The sequence below is a fragment of the Aquarana catesbeiana genome, linkage group LG11 (assembly GCF_042186555.1).
Source record: "Aquarana catesbeiana isolate 2022-GZ linkage group LG11, ASM4218655v1, whole genome shotgun sequence".
In the NCBI taxonomy this organism is placed as follows: Eukaryota; Metazoa; Chordata; class Amphibia; order Anura; family Ranidae; genus Aquarana; species Aquarana catesbeiana.
In genome coordinates, this window is record NC_133334.1 from 262049810 (window position 1) to 262070872 (window position 21063).

The following is a 21063-nucleotide window of genomic DNA, read 5'->3' on the forward strand; positions in this document are numbered from 1 at the left end:
TCACAGGGCAAGGTGAAAAGTAAGCTCTTGCCACATTAAAAAAAAAAAAAAAAAATCTGCACTGCGCGACTTCAAACTTACAACTCTGATGAGAAAGATGCGGCTTTCAACATCATTGATATGATGGCACCCAAGTGCATTATACAACGAAACTCTAAGTGCCAATCACTGGCCTACATAAGGATAAAAGCCTGTGTTCCACCACAAGCAGTGGTTTTCAATTTACAGCAGTGGGCAAAGCTACCTTAAGTACTTCATTTTGCGCCGGCAAAAATCACTTTTAGCATTTAAACAAAAAAAAAAAAAAACAAAAAAAACACAATAAACAAATGAAAGTTTAAAATCCTACTAACATCTTTGGATCCCTTTATTTTATTGTTTTGTAGAACTAATACACAAAATGCCTCTTTTAGAAAGTAAATCTTGTGAGGGAGCAAAAAAAATATATAGTACAGGAGGCACCCAAACAGGATAACGTAAAGGTGTTGGCAGATCACTTGTGTCTTGTACTGTCTACACCAACTGATGAATTGTGCTCTATAAAAACGTATGCTGCTCAAACGAACTAAACTTCCACTCGGGTCTAGAAAAGACTTTTCAGAAGCTGGAAAACTCTTAAGTCAAACCCCACCTCTGGGCACCACAAAAAAAAAAAAAAAAAAAAAGTTTTTTGCTCCCCCAGAACTGCAAAGGATAAAATGCTTGTCAAGTCTATGTATAGAGTAATAAGCTGCAAGAGCTCATGGACATGGGTGCCGGGAGGAGAATTGTAAACCTCCTCGCATGAGCCACAGCCATCCAGAGAAAAATCAATCAATGGTCCTTTACAGATATACACTGGTATTTGTGTAAAAACACAGATTTGTTAGGATGTATGACCCCGGGTACAGATAGTCTCCATCCAGAGGCATATATCCATTATGCATGCATGTGTGCATAGAAGTGCTGGCATATACTTGTATGTGCCATAGCATTTTTTGTTGTTTTGGTTTTTTTTTTTTTTCTAGGTGGCTGCAGGCATCAGTGGTTCCTTGTCAGGAACATTCTTTATGTTGTGTTGTGTGGCTCCCGGCACCCGTACACATGAGGCCTGATACTTACCGCATTCCTTGCTCTGGCAAGCTTCCTCCGCACCACAGCCGGTCCCCCACTGCCTCTTCTCTAAGGCACGCCAACTGACGCTTTATTATCATATACAATGCAGGGCCAATAGTATTGCATTGTACAACGGGGATGGTGAGAGCCCGCTCACATCCCAGAGTGTGGGAGACAAGAGGTTAGCGCCAAAAGGAATGATGCAAGTATCTCATTCCTATACTTAGAGCATTTAACCCGTGGGGAAGGGGCACTACAAGATATTTTTTTTTTTTTTTTAATCCTGGAACCTTACATATCAAAACTAAAAAAGGAACCTTTTCCTCGGAATCTGCTACAATTACTTTTAGTTGGCCATCCACATGCACAGCAGAGAACCCTAGAAAACTAGCCTGTCCTTTTCCACAACAATCCAACAGCCATAAACGGCATCGTTCAGAACCCAAACGGCTCCCGCAGCGGTGCCATTATCCTCGGCAAGGACGCCATCATATTTACCGACATAATACAAACTCATCAACTATCGAACTTGTGACATCACCGAGAGCCGAAGTTCCTCCATGGCGCCTCTAAGATTGGATCAGAAAAAACTGGGGGCGGCCGGTCCCAGGCAGGCTACTTCTGAATTTGTGCACAATTTACGAACAGACAAAGCCCAAGACTAAATAAATTTTTAAACATTATGACACTTCAAAATATGCATTGCATCTCTGCCTATAGAAAAAGGACAAGTATACATCTAATGGAAGCGTTACAAAAAGACAAAAACTAGAATTGGCCCATAACAATATCAATTGTACACCCCATTAGATGTGCTGAATACAAAAAGGTATCGTTTTCCTCCATTTTTTTTTTCGTTTTTGTTATTTTTTTTTTTTTTACAGCTATACAAAGCTCTGTTTCTTTGGCAGTGGGAATATAATGCAATCTTGCAGCTATAGAAAACTGTCATTTGACTTAGAAACTGTACTAAGGATTTTTTTTTTCTCTTTACAACATCCAACTAACGTGCTGCTATCTGGTTTGTGACCACACGAGGGTCCGACTAGGATAACAAGCAGTAATGACAACGCTCTTACCCATCATACAGAGAATATACAAAAAGGATAAAACCTCACAGTATCAACGGCATTCTGGGTAGATGCTCGCAGCGACTACACAATACAAAGTGTTGAAAAGGAAAAAAAAATAAAAACCTCCCGTTTTCATCAACTGTGTTTTTCATGTTCTGTTAAACTATACATACCAAAAAAACTCAGTCTCCTATCTCAAATATGCTTAATGCTCAACATATTTCAAAGCTGCCCTGTCTTATTTTCTTTCAGAACTGCTGATCGCGCATCAGTCCTTTAGTGTTGCAGGGGCCACAAAAGACGCGAGGAAAAAAAAAAAAAAAAGTTCTGGTAGGACCCCGCGGCACTGAAGAAGCCCCGTCCGGTAGTCACAATTGAAGTGCTGGTGACAACTATACGGCAAGTTTAACCTCATTCTTCACAAAGACCGAAAACATCTTCCTGGGACTGCAAATGGTAAAAATAGAGAGCTTCATCCACAACTAAGCAGCCACCTTGTTGTCTTTCTGCAGGAAAAGGAGAGAAAACAAACAAAAAAAAAAAACTGTCAAAATTGATTCATAAATATATCAGAAATGTATAAAGGCTTCTTTGGTGCAAAAAGACCTTGGTGAATCACCAAAAATGCTTGGATCATAGAATAAAAACAAACAAAACAAATAAAAAACAAACAAAAAAACAAACAGGAATTCTGGATTTTGATAAATACAGAGTGATATTCCATAAATATATGTTATGTTGTACAAGGTGATATAGCGGAAGTGAAGTCGTCATTATAACCTGCCCGCATCTGCAATCACCTTATACATACCACTCATTGATGGCATCCAAAGCTGTTCTATCCACAAGGGGAAGATATGACACCTGGTGACATCACTAGCGCATAACCATTGTTCTCACATTGAGGGCAAGAGCCCCCTGCCGAGGTGCCCTCCTCATCTGTCTCAGACACTGGTACTCAGGTCTTACTTCCTGAAACCACATGTGAATAGCAAAATCACAGGGGTTGAAAAATAAAAAAAAAAAATTCTCTTAAAGCGGTAGTAAACGTTTAAAATTTTTTTTTAAATACTACCTCCTGCAGGGTGATGCCATAAGGTCTTAGTCTGCACAGCATACTAACACATTATGGCAGACTTAAATGTCCTAAAATGCCTTCCTGCTCTGTGCAGTCACTGAGCCCCCAGGTGCTTCCATCTGCGACTGGTTTTCCTTACAGATTCTGTTCTTTTGGTAGCTTAAATGGACCGGGCCGCAATTGCGTCACTCCTGCACATGCGAGTCACATCGCTGCGGCGCAGTTCTGGTGGCGTTAATGTATGCGGAGCTTCAGATGCAAGGCTCAATGTACAGTACAGCTGACAAGCAACAGGGAGCATTTATAGCAGAGGAGACTGATTGGTTCTCTGTCATAAAAAACACTCTACCCATCTGCAGTTTACTACCTCTTTAAAATGCCACCTTCTGAAGCTGCATGTGCACCTTGGAAGACACCTTCACCATTACAACCTTCAACTGAAAAAAAAACACGGCTTAGACTCTTGGTACATACCAGGGGGGATATAAAGCAATGATTTTTTTAAAATAAAAAAATTAAATAAAAAATATATTTTGGATAAAATGCTTTTGGAGTAAAAAACTATCTTAAGATAGTTTTCTATTTAAGATACATTAATAATTTAGTTTATTCAGCATGAAATGGAGCTTAGTTATATAGTATGAGGCTGTATATTCTGCAATATTTACATTTTTGGTAAACTCGTTCAATGAATCCAAGCTCTGCAAGCTGAGATAACATGCACTGCATTGATGCATTCACAAAATGTCACAGTAACCATGAGATAAACCAGGAATATTCCTTTATCCCGTTTTTTGCAAATCTATGTACACTACAAACTGTATGATTTAATCGGTTCTGATATCGCTGTTTTACTAACCTGACAGCTTATTCTAAATAGAATCTTTAATATTTGCAAACAAAATGAAGGTTTTCTAACTTTCTAACGACCAACTGTCATTTCAGATCCATTATGGCAGCACCTGTTAGCGGGAATCCACTCACCTGCTGCCGCCACGTCCCTCACCTTGTTGCATCACTGCCGCATCACCAGCCGTCCCACTAAAGTGAACGGGACTTTTGGTGAGCCAGCAGTGGGTCAGAGGAGGAGCCACTGCAAGACAGTTGCGGTTTCAAAATTACGATTTAAATAGAGTTGATGTAAATCAAGCCTTTTTACTAGTGATTTAAATAGATTTGATTTAAATCAAATCCACCCTGGTCCACACACCTGTAGGAATTTGACTAGATCCCTGGAAAGCAGAAGCAGCGATGGGGAAAGTAAATGTCTACAAGATGTTACCAGCTTCACCAAAAGTAGGGTAGAACAACAGCAACTTAAGGATACAAACAAAATTCTTGCGCATTTACCAAATATTTGCTAATCTGTGGAAATGGAGTGCTGAGTTTTTGTGGTGGAGAGTTTACTCCCGCTTTAAGACAGGTCTTTTGATTCACAAATTGACTAATAGATGGGGGGGGGCAATGATCGTAATAAACTGAAAATGTTTGGACTTGCATTTATTAGAGACTTTCACTTTGCCCGTATTTCTTTAGGATGGGAGGGGAGTTACAGAAGGGATCACTAACCCAAAGGACATGGGCTTCTTTAGACAGGAATTGGGCAGGACCAACATCTCCTTGGGTACAGATTGTTACCAACTCTAGATACCTGTAAGATCCTATGTGGCTGAAGCTTGCAGGTATTAGGCCCTACTAAAGGGTTCTGACCGCAGAGGCCAAAAAAAAAAAAAAAAAAACCCTCTTCAGGGGTCAGGTCTCTGTTAAGAAGGAGATAAGCAGGAAGTCAGGCCAACCTTGAAAATGTGGAAGGATAATGCTGAGGGTTACACCAATTGTCCCAGGGGAACAAGAGGAAGAACTGGAGGACTCATGAGTGCAGTTGTGCCCAAACAATGGCTGGTGTGCTTGCTGACATCAGGCCCAGCTCTTAGTACCTCCCTTCTGGAGCGTGAGGGGGCTTTCATCAAGTCCCCCACAGACGAAGCTAGTTTTACTACTTTGTCTTCTGGTAAGAAGAGTTTCTGTAGTCTGGTGTCTGCCGGGTAGCCTAGGAAGGTCTTGACCCGTTCTGGCTCAAGGAAGGATTTTTCCCATGCCGACTATCCAGCCTAGGGTCTCCAGGGCAGAGGTTACTATGTTGGTATCTGACCTGGGCCACTGAGGGACCAAAGATTAGCAGGTTGTCTAGGTAGGGGATCAGTTATACCCTGGAGATGCAGAAAGGCTACTGCTTCCGCTAGGATTTTGGAAAAAAAATCCTTGGGCTGCCTGTTAACCCGAACAGTAGGGCTCTGAACTGGCAGTGAAAAATCTCCCCTCTGTTGGCTACTGCGAACCTCAAGAATGCCCGATGATCCATGTGAATTGGAACATGCAGGGAGGCATCCCTGGAGGTCCAGTGCCATCATAAAGGCCTCCTTCAGGAGCTTTTTGCGTACGGAGAAGATACTCTCCATTGTAAAGCTTTTGTATTCCAAGCATTTGTTCAGATTTCTTAGGTTTATTATAAACCTTGGTATTGTTCTTTCGGTACAGGTACCACCTGCTGCTCTACCAGCTCCTGGTTTCCCTCCAGAAGGGCTGATCTTTTCAGAGCATGCCTGGGGGGGATGCGCAAGGGTGATCATGGAAGGGGGCTTTGCAGGGAATGCCAGGCAATAGACTTTTCGCAGGGTCTGTCAGATGTAGGCGCTGTCTAATATTTTTCCCACTTGGGAACAAAATGAGAAAGCCGGCCCCCCCACCCTGATCCTGGTGTCACTTAGCTTTTTTGGTGCCAATGCTGGGGGAGGAGAACAAAAATTGTTTTTCCTTCCCCTACAATTGCCCCACTTCCATTGGGGCTCTTTCTTTGCTGCAATTGCCCTGGGGGGGGGGGCAACAACATTTTTTATTTTCTTCCTTTTTGGGCTTCACTGGGAACTTCTTCCCCTTTTCAGAGGACCTAGACAGTGCCTCCTCTAAGCCCGGGCCGAACAGCAAAACCCTGAAAGGGAAGGCCACAGTTTAACTTTTGATGTGACATCTCCTTCCCAGGCCTTAATCCAGACAGCTCTTCTAGCTGAATTGATGAATGCGGCCGTCCTAGCCGAAGCTCTTGCAGATTCAACTTCCACATCCGCAAGGCATGCAACAGCCTTTCCTATTACTAATAGTCAAGAATGTCATCGGAATCTGATTCCTAAGACACTTGTTTGGTCAGCTTATAAATCCAGAAGTCTGCATGCCTGGCTACACAGGCTGCTGCTAGGGCTCAACTCATGGCCGAGGTATTTGCATCCCATGCTTTCCTAAAAAGGGACTCTGATCTACAGTCCATCAGGTCCTTAACCACTTGCTGCCCACCATAAAGCAATATGATGGCAGCAAAGTGGTTTAGTTATCCTGATCGAACGTCATATGATGTGATCAGGATAACAAGCCGGGGTGCGCAGCCCGGCGATCGGAGGTGCTGTGCGTCAGTCTGACACACATTGATCGTGGTATGGAGCCTCTGACAGAGGCTTCTTACATGTGATCAGCTGTGACCAATCACAGCTGATCATCATGTGAATCAAAATAAGGGAAGGATTTCCGCGCTCACGGACCTAGAGGCTTGCAGCCTCCCCTTGCACTTACCCCCGAAGGGGTGAGTTGAATAATGGAAGGAATTGATTAGGGGTGGATGGCGCTACCTTATCTGGGTATCTTGACTTATAATTTAATGAACCTCAAAAGGAACCAGGTACTATATAATAATAAATGCACCCCTTTATCCCTCATTAGGTAGTGGATCTAGATGTCCCACGTTACCTGAGTGGACTGTGCTAGCAAATCAGTCTCATACCTATATACAGGTGTACACCATGTGATTAATCAACACAAATTAATTAAGTGACAATTGATAAAAAAAACCAATAGTGGCAACCAAACAAAACAAAAATAAAGTTGAATAAAATACCACAGTACGAACTTATATTAATCCCCAAATGTGTCCAAATGTGCTTATAAGCAAAAATGTGAATATGAATAGTCCCAACATTAGACATATAGTGCAGGGTTGCTCATTAAATAATATAAAGCTGATGGAAAAATAATGGAAATTGGTGAACAACTTAGTGGAAAAAATTTTTTTTTTTTTTGATGAAAAAAATATATATAGTGTAAAAAGTGAAATAAAGTCCAATAGCAGGAAGTGAAAACGTCTGTAATCGGTGACTTTCGTGAGACCAGCTGATCAAATCCAGTGACTTGCGGTGCTCCCCCTCAAAGATCCCCACTCACCAGCTCCCTGCACCCCTGCAGGGGTAGTAGGCATGTAATAGTAGGCAGCAGTAAGATGTATATGGGTCATCAGGGTCCACCGCTCCAGCTGTAAGGTATCCTTCAGTGTATCCAATAGACTGGCATGAAATAGCATCCAATGATTTGCATTAGCAGGCAGTTGGAATCGTCATTGCTAGCGATGACTACAGATATAAATCTGCTCCTATATGTCCTGGATCAGCATGCTGATCCAGGACATATAGGAGCAGATTTATATCTCTAGTCATCGCTAGCAATGACGATTCCAACTGCCTGCTAATGCAAATCATTGGATGCTATTTCATGCCAGTCTATTGGATACACTGAAGGATACCTTACAGCTGGAGCGGTGGACCCTGATGACCCATATACATCTTACTGCTGCCTACTATTACATGCCTACTACCCCTGCAGGGGTGCAGGGAGCTGGTGAGTGGGGATCTTTGAGGGGGAGCACCGCAAGTCACTGGATTTGATCAGCTGGTCTCACGAAAGTCACCGATTACAGACGTTTTCACTTCCTGCTATTGGACTTTATTTCACTTTTTACACTATATATATTTTTTTCATCAAAAAAAAAAAAAATTTTTTCCACTAAGTTGTTCACCAATTTCCATTATTTTTCCATCAGCTTTATATTATTTAATGAGCAACCCTGCACTATATGTCTAATGTTGGGACTATTCATATTCACATTTTTGCTTATAAGCACATTTGGACACATTTGGGGATTAATATAAGTTCGTACTGTGGTATTTTATTCAACTTTATTTTTGTTTTGTTTGGTTGCCACTATTGGTTTTTTTTATCAATTGTCACTTAATTAATTTGTGTTGATTAATCACATGGTGTACACCTGTATATAGGTATGAGACTGATTTGCTAGCACAGTCCACTCAGGTAACGTGGGACATCTAGATCCACTACCTAATGAGGGATAAAGGGGTGCATTTATTATTATATAGTACCTGGTTCCTTTTGAGGTTCATTAAATTATAAGTCAAGATACCCAGATAAGGTAGCGCCATCCACCCCTAATCAATTCCTTCCATCATGTGAATCAGGAAGTGCCGGTAAATCCTAGGTGCACACCGAAAGGGAGAGCCGATCGGAAGCTCTCCCTGTCAGAGGGGGGTCTGCGCTGATGATCAGCACATTATTAGTGCAGCCCCCCATCAGATGTGCCCACCAGCTGCCAGCCTTTGCCCCATAACGCCTGCCAGTGCCCATATAAGTGGCAATCAGTGCCCCATCAGTAATGCCTGTCATTGCCCTTCAGTAGCTTCTCATAAGTTTTTTCTTTTTCCCAAAATGGTCAATTTTTTTTTTTGTTCATAGCGCAAAAAATAAAAACCGCAGAGGTGATCAATCATCACCATAAGAAATCTCTATTTGTGGGAAGAAAATTATAAAAAATTTAGTTTGGATACAGTGTTACATGACCACGCAATTGTCATTCAAAGTGTAAGACAGCGCTAAAAGCTGAAAATTATGGAGGGGGGGGGATGGGGGAGTGGCTGGTATTGAAGTGGTTAATTGGTTATTGAAGTGGTTAACCCAGCATCCTCAAAAGGAGAGGTCGAATCTTTTGTTAATTAAGACAGAGCAGCATAAAGTATGTCTCTTCATCACCCTCTTTAAACGGAACGTTTTTGGTCTGACCACTCTTTCAGGGTCTCTTTAATCCTGTAGGATCAGTCCTTTGGGGACTAATGGAGTGGAAATACCCTAGATTTGGCCTTGCCCAGCCCCTGTACACCTTGTCCTGTGCTGAGGTTTCTTTGGGGGTCTCTGGAATCTCTTCTGTGGCATACATCACCTGCAGGACCCCTTCCTGTGTTTCGCTTAATCGGTCTGGATCCACTTCCCCATCTGAGCTGTGGACTGATTTGACCTGACTTTCCATTTCTCCCCTGTCGTCCTGTGAGGGCAGGAGAACACCACTGGGCACCCTTCCAGAGAAACTTTCTTGGTAGGATGGCCCTTCCCTAGGGGCAGGCACCTCTGGGTCTGGGCCCTGGGTTGGTTGTCCAGCAGCTTCACGGAAAGACTTATTTGTTGCCAGTAATTCCATCTGCATTGGATGAAAGAAATGTCTTCATTAAGGCTGAAGCGGATTTCCCTGCTAGTTTAGTAATACATTTAAAGCAGAAGGGCTTTGAATGGGATCTTGGAAGCTTATCCCTGAAGTAACTACATTTTTTAAAGAAGCTAGGCCCTGCTGCGGCAGAAGGCTGTTTATTAGGGGCTTCCTGGGCTCCGCTGGGGGATTCTGTAAGACAGAGAGGTAGAGCATACCAGTAATTAACTCTTGCTGCCCCCTAACCGCAGGGGCCTATACTGAAAAGGGGAAGGGGATTAGGGGGACCCAACCAGTTCTGGAGACCCCCTCTGGTAACCAGGGCCCCTCACCTCCCTGGTGGGGGTTTACTCACCGGGCCCTGGCACAGACATGCTGGCAGTTGCCATTCCGTCCTGTTCCATGAGAAGGTTGGCTCGGTCCTGGGCTGCTGGTGCTTGGGTACATCTCCCCGATCACTTCCAGCAGCCTTGCTCTCTGATCTCCCCCCCCCCCCACGCCATGCCACTCTCCACGCCATTCTACTGGCGGTTTCCAGCAGCACTTCCGGGTCGCGCTGCTACTCCGATGCTGCCCACTTCCTGTGATGTGGCCGCGACCTCAGTGGTTCAGAGCGAGGCTTGGGGTGCAAGCCGTTCCTCTACAACGCGGGATGGCTCCTCCAGGAAGGATAGGAGCAAATTTAGTGCAGCCTTTCAAACCGACCTGTGAGAGGACGCCGTGATTGGCAGCCAGAGCTCCTAAACAGAATCATTACCGCTGGGTCCTAGTAGCTGCTTGTTTTTGATAGGGCGCATCTGGTTGATGTGCTCAATCCATTGCACATACACTGATGCCATGCATGCGGGCTGTATTCCGCAATAACAGGGATTTTCTGCACCTGCCTGTTTTAAGTTACTTTAATGCCTTTTGATTTTTAACGGCGGGATTCTGACGTTATATTGACGTCACAGGGTGGGGGTGTTACCATTTTTTCTATTTTTACATGTTCTGATTGGTGGTTAATATATTTTTATATTGCTTTTACACCGTTTCACTTTATCACATGCCTGACGAAGGGGCTCCGAAACATTACTTATCTCTGATCTCTTTCAATAAAAGAAACCTTTGGGCGGAAGTTGTCGATCCATGGTGTGCTGGCAAATATGTACACTTGCTTGATTTTCCAGGACTCAACTGATAAATCACTGCAGCATCCAACATGTCAAGAGCCATACTTGCCAGGAACAGGTGCAAAAGTAATATTGACAAGACTGAGAGGACAAGCCTGCATGTTAGTTCAGCTGCCCCCAGCTTCCCTAAGCCTGCCTCAACAGGGAACCATTCGACCTTCCCCTGTCATCTGGTCACAAACATAACAAACGTTTCGCTGAAGGGAGAAACAAAATACTGGGGAACAAGGGGATGGGAACTTATAACAAGCTGTCAATTGACTGTGTTTTCTGTAGGGAGGAGCCCTCATCTCTCAGGTGTGTGGCCCTGGAAGGTGATAGGAGAAAAGGTAATTAAATATTTACTAAAGTAACTGCATTTCTATGTACTGTGGGAGACCACAGTGAATGCAGGGTCCTGGGTTTAGTAATACTTTAGTAACACTAATGAATGATGGAGAATATTCTTTTAAGCAAACCTCCTCTTGAATAAACAAAGTGAAAGTCTCTTTAATAAGTGCACTTCCAGCACTGATTCTGAATTGTACCAGCTTTCTAAATCAAAAAAAAAATTAAAAAAAAAAAAAAAAAAAAAAAAAACAGAATTTTCGAACACAAGGATCTCCAATTTGAAATTTGTTTGTGCGCGTCCTTCCTTCAGCAGCTGCTCCCGGACACCAGAGGGAGCTAAATAAAAAAAAAAAAAAAAAGAAGGAGGTGCAACATTCCTACTGGGATATATGAAAATTTATCAGTTTTCCTTAAGCTCCCTCTTGTGGAGGCTGGGAGCAGAAAATGCAGAAAAGGATTTAGGTGTGAAGGTTACAGAAAAAAAACAAAACACACAACACCACACATTAATGGCCATGGGATGTTTAACAAGCTCATGGAGTAAGGATCAGGGTGTCCATAAACCATATAGTGTATGACAATTTCTGCAATTCTTCCCATTCCTTCAAATATGCCCTCAAGGGCCAAAACATCCCCCAGTATTAGCTAACTTAATGAAAACTTAAAAAAAAAGCAGAATATAAAATTGGCACCAAGAGATGAGATCTTCTGTCACACAAGGTCCCCTGAAATACTCTTCACTCACCCTGTATTCATAGTCTGTAAATTCCCTTCCCCCACGCCCTCCTCTGTAGCCTCCACGGAAACCTCTGGGTGCCCCAAAACCCCCGCCTCCTGGGGGGCCTCTCCTCTCGCCTCGCCCTCTTCCACCACGGTAGCCCATGTTCCCTCCTCGACCTCTGAAACCGCCACGACCTCTGGAGCGCAAAGGAACACCAAATGTCTCAACATTAATTCTTCGCTCCTCAGCCCACGTTGACCTTCGATCTCTGAAGTGTGGGGGGGGGAAAAAGAAACTATTTAGCATATTACAAGTATATACACACTAGTTTGTAGACACTACACTTAAACACAACAATTAACACTTATTGGAATTTTATTTTTTTGACATGACATGTAGCAGAAAACATTTTGGCCTAAATTTATAAAAGAAATTTGATTTTAATTGATATGTTTTTGAACTGAAAGTAGAAAATATCAGTTTTTCTTTTTTTTTTTTTGGGGCAATAAAAAAAAAAAAAAAAAAAAAAAAAAAAAACCCACACACCACACTCGTGTGACAAATACCATTAAAAAAAGCCATTTGTGTAAAAAAAAAACTATGTAGTGTTGCATGACCAAGTAATTGGCAGTTAAAGTAACAGTGCCGTATAGTAAAAAATGGCCTGGTCATGAAGGGGCAAAACTTTCCAGAGCCTAAAGTGTTACTAAACCCAGGACCCTGCATTCACTATATGTGGTCTCCCTCAGTACATGGAAATGCAATTACCGTATTTATCGGCGTATAACACGCACCCCAAGTTTAGGAGAGAATTTTAAGGAAAAAAACTTTTAGGAGGGAAGTTTAAGGAAAAGAAACTTACATTAAAATGCCCATCAATGCAGCCTTGTTAGTATCAGTGCAGCCTTGTCCCCAGTGTCCATGCCTCCTGCCGCCATACACATGGTAGTAGTTTTAAATATGGCGCCGCGGAGTTCGGAGGGACTTGGCGCCGGCGGAAGGGAACGAACGCCGCCGAGATACACATAGCCGAGGGTTCTCGGCTCTTTCCGGCGCCACTCACAGTCCCGCCCTATGATGGACATAACACAGGTCCAATGGCGGGACTGGGCGTGACTGTGAGCGGTGCCGGAAAGAGCCGAATACACCCGACTATGTGCATCTCGGCTCTGTGATTTCGGAGGCGCTCGTTCAGCACCGCCGAGTCCCTCCGAACTCCGCGGCGCCATATTTGAAACTACTCGCTATGTGAATGTCGGCGGCGATCGCCGACATTCACATAGCGATAGCGGGGATCGGCGTATAACACGCACCCACGACTTTCTCCTGATTTTAAGGGGAAAAAAGTGCGTGTTATACGCCGATAAATACGGTATTTTAGTAAGTATAACCTGCTAAAAAAAAAACAAAAAAAAACACCACAACAACTTCTCTCATCAGCAGTATACACCAGTCTTGTGACTTCTGTTTCTGTTAAAAACTTGTAGGAGGCGTTTTCATACTGCACAGAGCCATCCTATCAGGATCCATGGCTCCTGACCCTCTGTCTGGACAGTGCTGATTGGCCCTGTGCTGATCACATGCACTCTCCCAAGGAAAAAGAAAAAACTAGCAATACAAACTGAGCATATGCTGCCTGACTCCAGTAACTGTCTGTTATGAAGTCAGTGGAAGAACAGGAGGATATGTGCATACAGGATCAAGCAACCTTTTTACACAATGCGGAGGATTAACCCATTAAGTTCCACAGGAAGTATACCAAGCATGCTTTACTACATATACAGACTGATTTTACTGTTGTGGGTTTAGTAACACTTCAAGTGGTTGCGACAGCGACTGACCAATGAAAACTTCCACTCGTGATGAGCAGATACAGCGTAGTCATTACCTGTTATCATCACAAGAGATGTTGTCGAAGAAAGATTTGGTTTTATCGTAGTAACAAGGCACCTCTTCCTCTTCTGTGGTTCCTTCACTGGTCTGCATGTCCACTCCAGAGTCTCCTTTGTCCTCCCCATTAACTGGCTTCTCCACTTTGTCATCTGGAAAAACACACAAGCACAGGACACGTTTGCACAGGGTAAACAGTCATTCAAACATGAATTTCTAGATGTTATGGCACAAAGTTTGCAAGGGGCCCATTTAACCATTTTAAGACCTGGTCAATGCTGACATTTTATATTTATTTTTTTGTGTAAATCAAAACAGTATTTTTGCTAGTAAATTTTCTAATACATTTTTCAAAATGTATTTTATTTTTACACTGTCGCTTTTATTGCTAGTACAAGGAATGTAAGCACTAGCAAGCATGTAATCCCTTGTGATAATAAGCAGCGACAGGTCTATTAGACCCCCAATCTGCCCTGAAAGCTTCAGATTAAACACAGATCAGTTGGATCCAAAGCCAGTAAACAAAACACTGAATCAGGAAGTGATAAAAAAAAAAAAAAAAAAAAAAATAAAAACACACATTGTCGCTTCCAGTTTCGTATACCATAGAGATGATCAGGGACATTCAACTCTATGGTAAGCCGGCAGAGGGGAGAGCCTGAAGAGGCACCGGGATGACCCCTCCAATGCCTAATTAGCTGATAGGATTGCTTTTACATGAAAGCCAACTGTCTTCTAAAAAAAAAAAAAAAAAGAAAAAAAAAAAGCTGGGCTGGTGCCTGTAGCTGCAGGATTCTGAGGAAGTCACTTGACCAGCGACGCAACTCGCTGGGCGGAGCCTGTGACGTCACTTTCGGTGCCTGATACCCGGAAGGTGTTGAGAAAGCTTGTGCAATAAGGATTGCTGATGTTATAACAAACTATATGCTTTATTCAAATGTGCCATTGTGTATTTTAATAAAGTGTTTTATATAAATATACTGCGCAATGAGCAAACTTCTTTTATGCATTTAAGCCGTTTCCATGGAGTGAAGCAAGCCCCTTAACCACCGAGCCTCTTTCTGAGATTTGTGGTTTACAAGTTAAAAACCGTTTTTTTTTGCTACAAAATTACTTAGAAAAAAAATATATATAAATGTTTGGGGGGGTTCTAACACCCTAGAGAATAAAATGGCAGTGGTTGCAATACTTTGTCACACTGTATTTGCGCAGTGGTCTTACAAGCGCACTTTTTTTTGTGAGAAAAAATACACTTTTTTGAATTAAAAAACAAAAAAACACAACAGTAAAGTTAGCCCACTTTTTTTCATGTGAAATATAATGTTATGCCGAGTAAATGGATACCCAACATGTCACACTTCAAAATTGCACCCGCTCGTGGAATAGCGACAAACTTTTACCCTTAAATATCCCCATAGGCGATGTTTAAAAAAAATTCTACAGGTTGCATGTTTTGAGTTAGAGGAGGTCTAGGGCTAGAATTATTGCTGTCGCAATACAGACTGCGGCGATACCTCACGTGTGGTGTGAACACCGTTCTCATATGTGGGCGCTACTCACGTATGCGTTCGCTTCTGCACACGAGTTCGGTGGGACAGGGCGCATTTAAAAAAAAAAAAAAATTCACTTTTATTCCTATTACAAGGAATGTAAACATCCCCCGTAATAGAAAAACCCTCTCCCGCCACCGATAATAGTGATCATGCGGCAAACCCGCTGCAGAGTCCACCTTTATCTGAAAGCGGACCACCCGCTGAAGAAGAGGATACCGGGGTTATGGCAGGTAGCTGCTGCCATAAAGATATTCCTCTTCAAAGTACCAACATAAAACTGCGGCAGGCAGTCCATAAGTGGTTAAAGTGGAAAATACATTTGATGATGGTGTAAAGAGTCGCATTGTGGACCAACAAAATTGTTCATTAAAACTGCAATTACTGACCTTGTAGTCAACCTTCATTTGTTCAAAGTGTGGACTTTAAGCACTTATACGCTCATTATGGACAAAATATATCTGAGAGGACTTTCACTTATCCATCACTCAAGTAACTTTAGATTCAGATGGTTTCCATTCATAGGATGTTTCTATGTGGTTATATGACCAAGTTTTATTTAGTCACCGTTTATGCCGCATCACAGGGATGTGGTTCTTAAACCAAATTTGATTTATTCACTACATATACCTTTTTCATTATATTCCACAAATTTATTACCTATATGTTTAAGGGAACAGCACACTTTTTTTTTTTTTAAAGACTATAATCATCCCAGTATACATATCTATATATACACACACACTAGCCATCTATATGTCATACAATGACAAGTAAAAATCCATGCAGGTTTACCCTCCCCTACATTGCAAGCTTACTGGAGAGCCACACATTTACCCACCTTTAATTTTTAACTTGTTGTGAAACTCCTTGTCGATTTCTTCTTTGTTGAATTGTGCGTTGGCGCTTTCAAAGTCAAAGTCCTTCTCAAATTTCATGGGACCATCTCGTCTGACGTTAAATCTCCCTCGACCCCCTCTGTGACCACCACGACTTCTCCTGGGCTGGGATGTGTTTGATGCTGCAGGGACTTTGGAGGAACAAACCGCATGGTCAAAAAATAAATAAAAAGTACACTACACCACTCCAAATTTGCCTTCATGTACATGTATACTCCAAATTCTCTAGTTTGTGCCCCAATCTCTAACTGTAGATTCAGTTTCTCCAAGTTAGGCGCTATCCATTTCCCAACTACCAAAAAGGAACACAGTTGATGGCCATTAATAAGGCAGGGGAGGGAAAAAGGCTGCAAGTTGAATATAACACCCTGGTTCAGGGGCCTCTCTAGGAGCACACAAACTGTTGATCAAAGTACTTGCACTCATTTAAAAAATGCATTTCCCAATAACCACAAATGATATAAAATCATTTGCACCAAATGTTTTTGGAAACATTTTGCTTTGGGAATATAGTATCAACATACATGCTTTACATGTGCAAAAAGCAGAGCTGTGGGAGGGATCCATCAGGCCCCACTTACTACAGGCTGCCTGCAGAAAACTACATTAGTGGGCTTAGACCAGACCAGCTGCACAAGGAGAGAGCAGCAGTGAGCGGTCTTTAATATAGGAAGCTTGTGCAGTGAGGCAAAGTCTCACACTGGATTACTGCACAGACCTGGAAGAAATATACAGAGTTTACCGAGATTCAATCACACAAGTCTCTGGTATTTACACCATTTGCTTAGCCCAGATTTTTAGTTTAACCACTTGCCTACCGGGCACTTTTACCCCCTTCCTGCCCAGGCCAATTTTCAGCTTTCAGTGGTCACACTTGACAATTGTGCAGTTATGCAACACTGTACCCATATGAATTTATCATTTTTTTTCACACAAATAGAGCTTTCTTTTTGTGGCATTTTATTCACCACCAGGTTTTTTTATTTTTTGCTAAATAAATGAAAAGACCAAAAATTTTGAAAGGACAAAAAAAATAAATAAAAAGTCATAGTTTGTTATAAAATTTTGCAAACAGGTAATTTTTCTATTTCACTGATGAGGCAGCATGGATTATCAGTGCACTGATTATTATCAGTGTAGATGTCTTTCACACAAGCTGGCTATCAGGTCGGCTCTCCTCACGCTGTCAATGTAAAAAAAGGAATGCCAATAACCAGCTTGTGTTTACATCATAATCATCTGTTATTGGACACAGCTGATCATGTAGTAAAGGGCCACTGTGATTGGCACTTTACCTCAATCACAGGAGGACGTCATGACGTCGTCCCAGAACTGGTCGACCGCGCTGGAGCCGTCATTTGGCTATAGCAAGTGGTTAAACCCCTCATGTTCGCTTTCAAGAGAAAAACTAGTTTTCTAAGTGTATGAAAGTCTATTCTTACCTGTCTGCCTCCTGCTGGGGTCTTGCCTGTCGTTCCTGAGCATGTCTGCCTCGGCTCTTGCTACCTTTTGTGTCTCGCCTAGACAATAAAAATACACAAAACCTAAGACATCTGTACACTGTACAAGGATATAAATATACATAAAAAAAAAAAAATGGAGAGAGCTGGTGCTCACTTTTCCTTTGCTCTGAACTTTCCATGGCCTTTTGTATTGTGGATGGCAGAGACCTGGAAGGAACTGGACTCCTCCTGCCCACAGCTGCCGTCACAACTGGTTGAACAGTCGATGCCGTCTGGACCCCTTGTTCGAGGGTTGGACTCTTCCGTAACGAATCTAGCAGAGGACTTGCACGACCTACAGACAAAAGGTAACAAGTTACCAAAAAGGACACTGCAGAGTGTGTGTAGGTTCAATGAAGACGACAGGAAAGTGATCCATGTGCACTGACCAACTTTTCCAGCCTATGGGCCCCATGTACAAACTTCATCTGCTGTTCTAGGTGTTCTGGTATAGCAGAATATGAAGATAGCAGAAATTACAGGGAACATTTCAAATACATGTATCTAAAAGGTAACTTTTTTTTTTTAGTTTGTGGTGAGCGGCAAGAACCTCCTGCAGACTGCTGAAAGATCCCATCATTGCAGTTTCTCTGCCACTTTCCACAAGCTCATAATAGTGCAGCAGTCTTGCACATTGATTTGAGTATAGTACATTACAATGGCTGCAGCTGTGGAAAGAGTGACAATATATTGGCCTAGCAAATAAAATAAAGGCTGATGCTTTTATGGCCACTGAACTAAAATTCAAAGAAACCTCCCTCTGCCCCCATCCCTCCACCCAACAACTCAAAGCTCAGTTCACTCATAACTGTTTTATACGGAGAAAAATGCACCAACTGTCTAACTGAAACAGAGGTTAATGGTGCATAGATCATTTACCTCCAGCAGTAAATGCCATCATCTATAGCAACTGAAAAACCACTGAAGCAATTTGGACCCCATTATACACAAAGACATTAAGTAGCTCCCGCCCCTAAATAGTACATTAGAAAAAGGGATGAACTGTTAGAAATCTTCATCTTCAAATCCTGTTAACCCACAGTTATATCACAATCATACCATGCCTGCCACACGTTGTCAAATTTTTTTTCCCCCCACATCCTCTGGATAAGTTGCCTTGTAATACGGCATCATTGAATTCACCAGCCCTTTCCAGAAGGGAAAACTAGGGGCACCGGGTTTTCTCCAATGTAACAAAATGTAACAGAAGGTAACCCCAAAAATTTGGACCTGGAGGCACGCCCAGAAGATGTGGTCAGCAACCGCCAGGCGAAAAGGAACACCTCCATCAGACCACTGGGACAGACGGATAAATAAGAGGCCAATCTGGCTGGTGTATAATACATTGTGTGTAAAAATTTCATTCATCAGTCTATCTCTAGCAGAAACAAGATGCTGAAAGGGGTGGTCCAACATGTCATCCCACTCCTACCCTTCAATGTCAGACACCTCACCCTCCCAACGTTCCCCACACCATGGGATCTGTAACATGAGGCAATCTGGGATTCATCCACAAAAGGAGTTAAGGGAGAAAAGCACAGATGACTGGGACAAGCCAACCTAACCGCTACATCCCAAGTTTTAACAGTGGCTTTCATAGTCATAGCTTTCATAATGTAAGGGGAAGATCAGACTTGGGAACCCTATAGATGGCCAAACGCAGAGACTCGTACGATCCCAACTGAGCCACCTCCAATACTGTAGCTGAATCCACATCATCTGAAGTCAACCAGCGATGGGCAAACACCATTTGACTTGTTGATATTTCTGCCAATACGGCAAGGTTAGACCCCCGACCCCATGGCTCCTGCAATACCTTTAGCCCTATTCTGGGTGGTTTAGGGGCCCATCGAAATGAACTTGTGATTCCATCCATTTTTTTTTAAAAAGGATTTAGGAATCCATGTGGGGGCATTTTAAAAAAAATATATATATAATATGACCGGGAGGATTTTCATCTTAAGCAAGTTAATCCTCCCCATCAGGGGCAAGGGAAGCCTCTGCCAGGCCTGGACTTTAAGAAAGGTCACTAGGGGCGACAGGTTGAAGGACATAATCAGCAATATTTGCCGTGACTTTAGCTCCTAAACACGTAACGATAGAGACTCACCGCAGCGGCAGGTCAGGGTGTGCCACCTCCCTGGCCCCTTCGTCCAATGGCAAGATAGATGACTTGTTACAGTAAAACTTTCAAACCCGAGAAAGTAGTGAAGTTATTCATAATGTTCAGTGCCGCTTTCAGCGATTCCCCTGGGTTTTTAAGGAACAGCAAGTCATCCGCATAAAGTGCCAGGCATTCATTTATGCTTCCTACTCTAATAGATCATCCCTGGAGGTAGAGGCCAAGTGCAACCGCCAACGGCTCCATCATGAGAGCAAAGAGTAAGGGGACGGGGGATACCCCTGCCTAGTGCCCCTGCCCACTGAAAAGAAAGGGGAAGTAGTTATACCCAGCCATATCGTCACCCTAGGATTACTATACAATAAAGAGATCCATTGTCGGAAGACCAAACCGAAGCCCATCCTCTCCAGTACTCCAAGCATATACTGCCAAACGACTGAATCAAACCCTTTTTTCGACGTTGATTGCCACTATAATTCTAGTGGGGGAATCAAGATTTGGAAGTTGTAGGTTTGTAAAAAAAAGTCTTCGTAAATTTGTGTCTGTAGACTTACCAGGCATAAAGCCTGTCTGGTCAATGTTGACCAGGGAGGCAATAACCCCAGCAAGCCTGTACGCCAAACACTTTTGCTATTAATTTTTAATCATTGTTTAAAAAGGGCAATAGGCCGGTATGATGAACATTCCAGAGTCTTAACCAGGCTTTAACAATAGAATCATATAGGCCTTTAGCATCGAATCCTGAATCCTTTGCTGTTTCAAGCAATGCTCGAAGAGTAAATTAAGTCTAGGAGCCAGCACATTCACGTAAGTTTTGCGAAAGTCAGCAGGGAAACCATCTGGCCCGGGGGCCTTACGTGGAGGAAAAGCAAAAATAGCCGATACGGTGTCTTTAGGTTGTGATCTTGGCATCCAAAACAACCCTATCTGCGTCAGACAATCTCGGGAGAACAAGACCCTCCAGGAGTGTATCCAAGTCCATACTTCGGGATAGGTGCATTTAGGGACGAAAAGAAATCCATAAAATCAGCCATTATAACAGAAGGATCACTGGCTAAATCCTCACTCTTACATCTGATGACTGGAATATTCGTTATCTGATTATAATCAGCCATCACCATTGCTAGTAATTTACCATTTTTATCACCTTCAGAAAAAAACATTTAGCCCTATGACCAGCCTCTCTATATGAGCCAAGTTTGTGAAATGTAGGGAGAGAAGATACCTGGCCTCCAGCAGAGACTAAAAGGAAGTATCTAAAGGG

The 21063-nt window shown here is 42.7% G+C and overlaps 1 protein-coding gene across 1 annotated transcript in view; it reads right to left on the minus strand.

Annotated features, from left to right (window-relative positions):
• Nucleotides 1-349: 349 nt before the first annotated feature.
• The window catches only part of LSM14A (LSM14A mRNA processing body assembly factor), a 35891-nt gene continuing 15177 nt past the window's right edge, over nt 350-21063 (minus strand). Inside the window, exons 5-10 of the mRNA XM_073605768.1 lie at nt 17793-17972; nt 17618-17695; nt 16118-16306; nt 13725-13878; nt 11861-12104; nt 350-2674 (exon numbers count right to left, since the gene is read on the minus strand). Of these exons, the coding sequence (XP_073461869.1) occupies nt 2651-2674; nt 11861-12104; nt 13725-13878; nt 16118-16306; nt 17618-17695; nt 17793-17972 (869 nt within the window). The 3' untranslated portion in view covers nt 350-2650. The remainder of the gene's footprint in view (nt 2675-11860; nt 12105-13724; nt 13879-16117; nt 16307-17617; nt 17696-17792; nt 17973-21063) is intronic.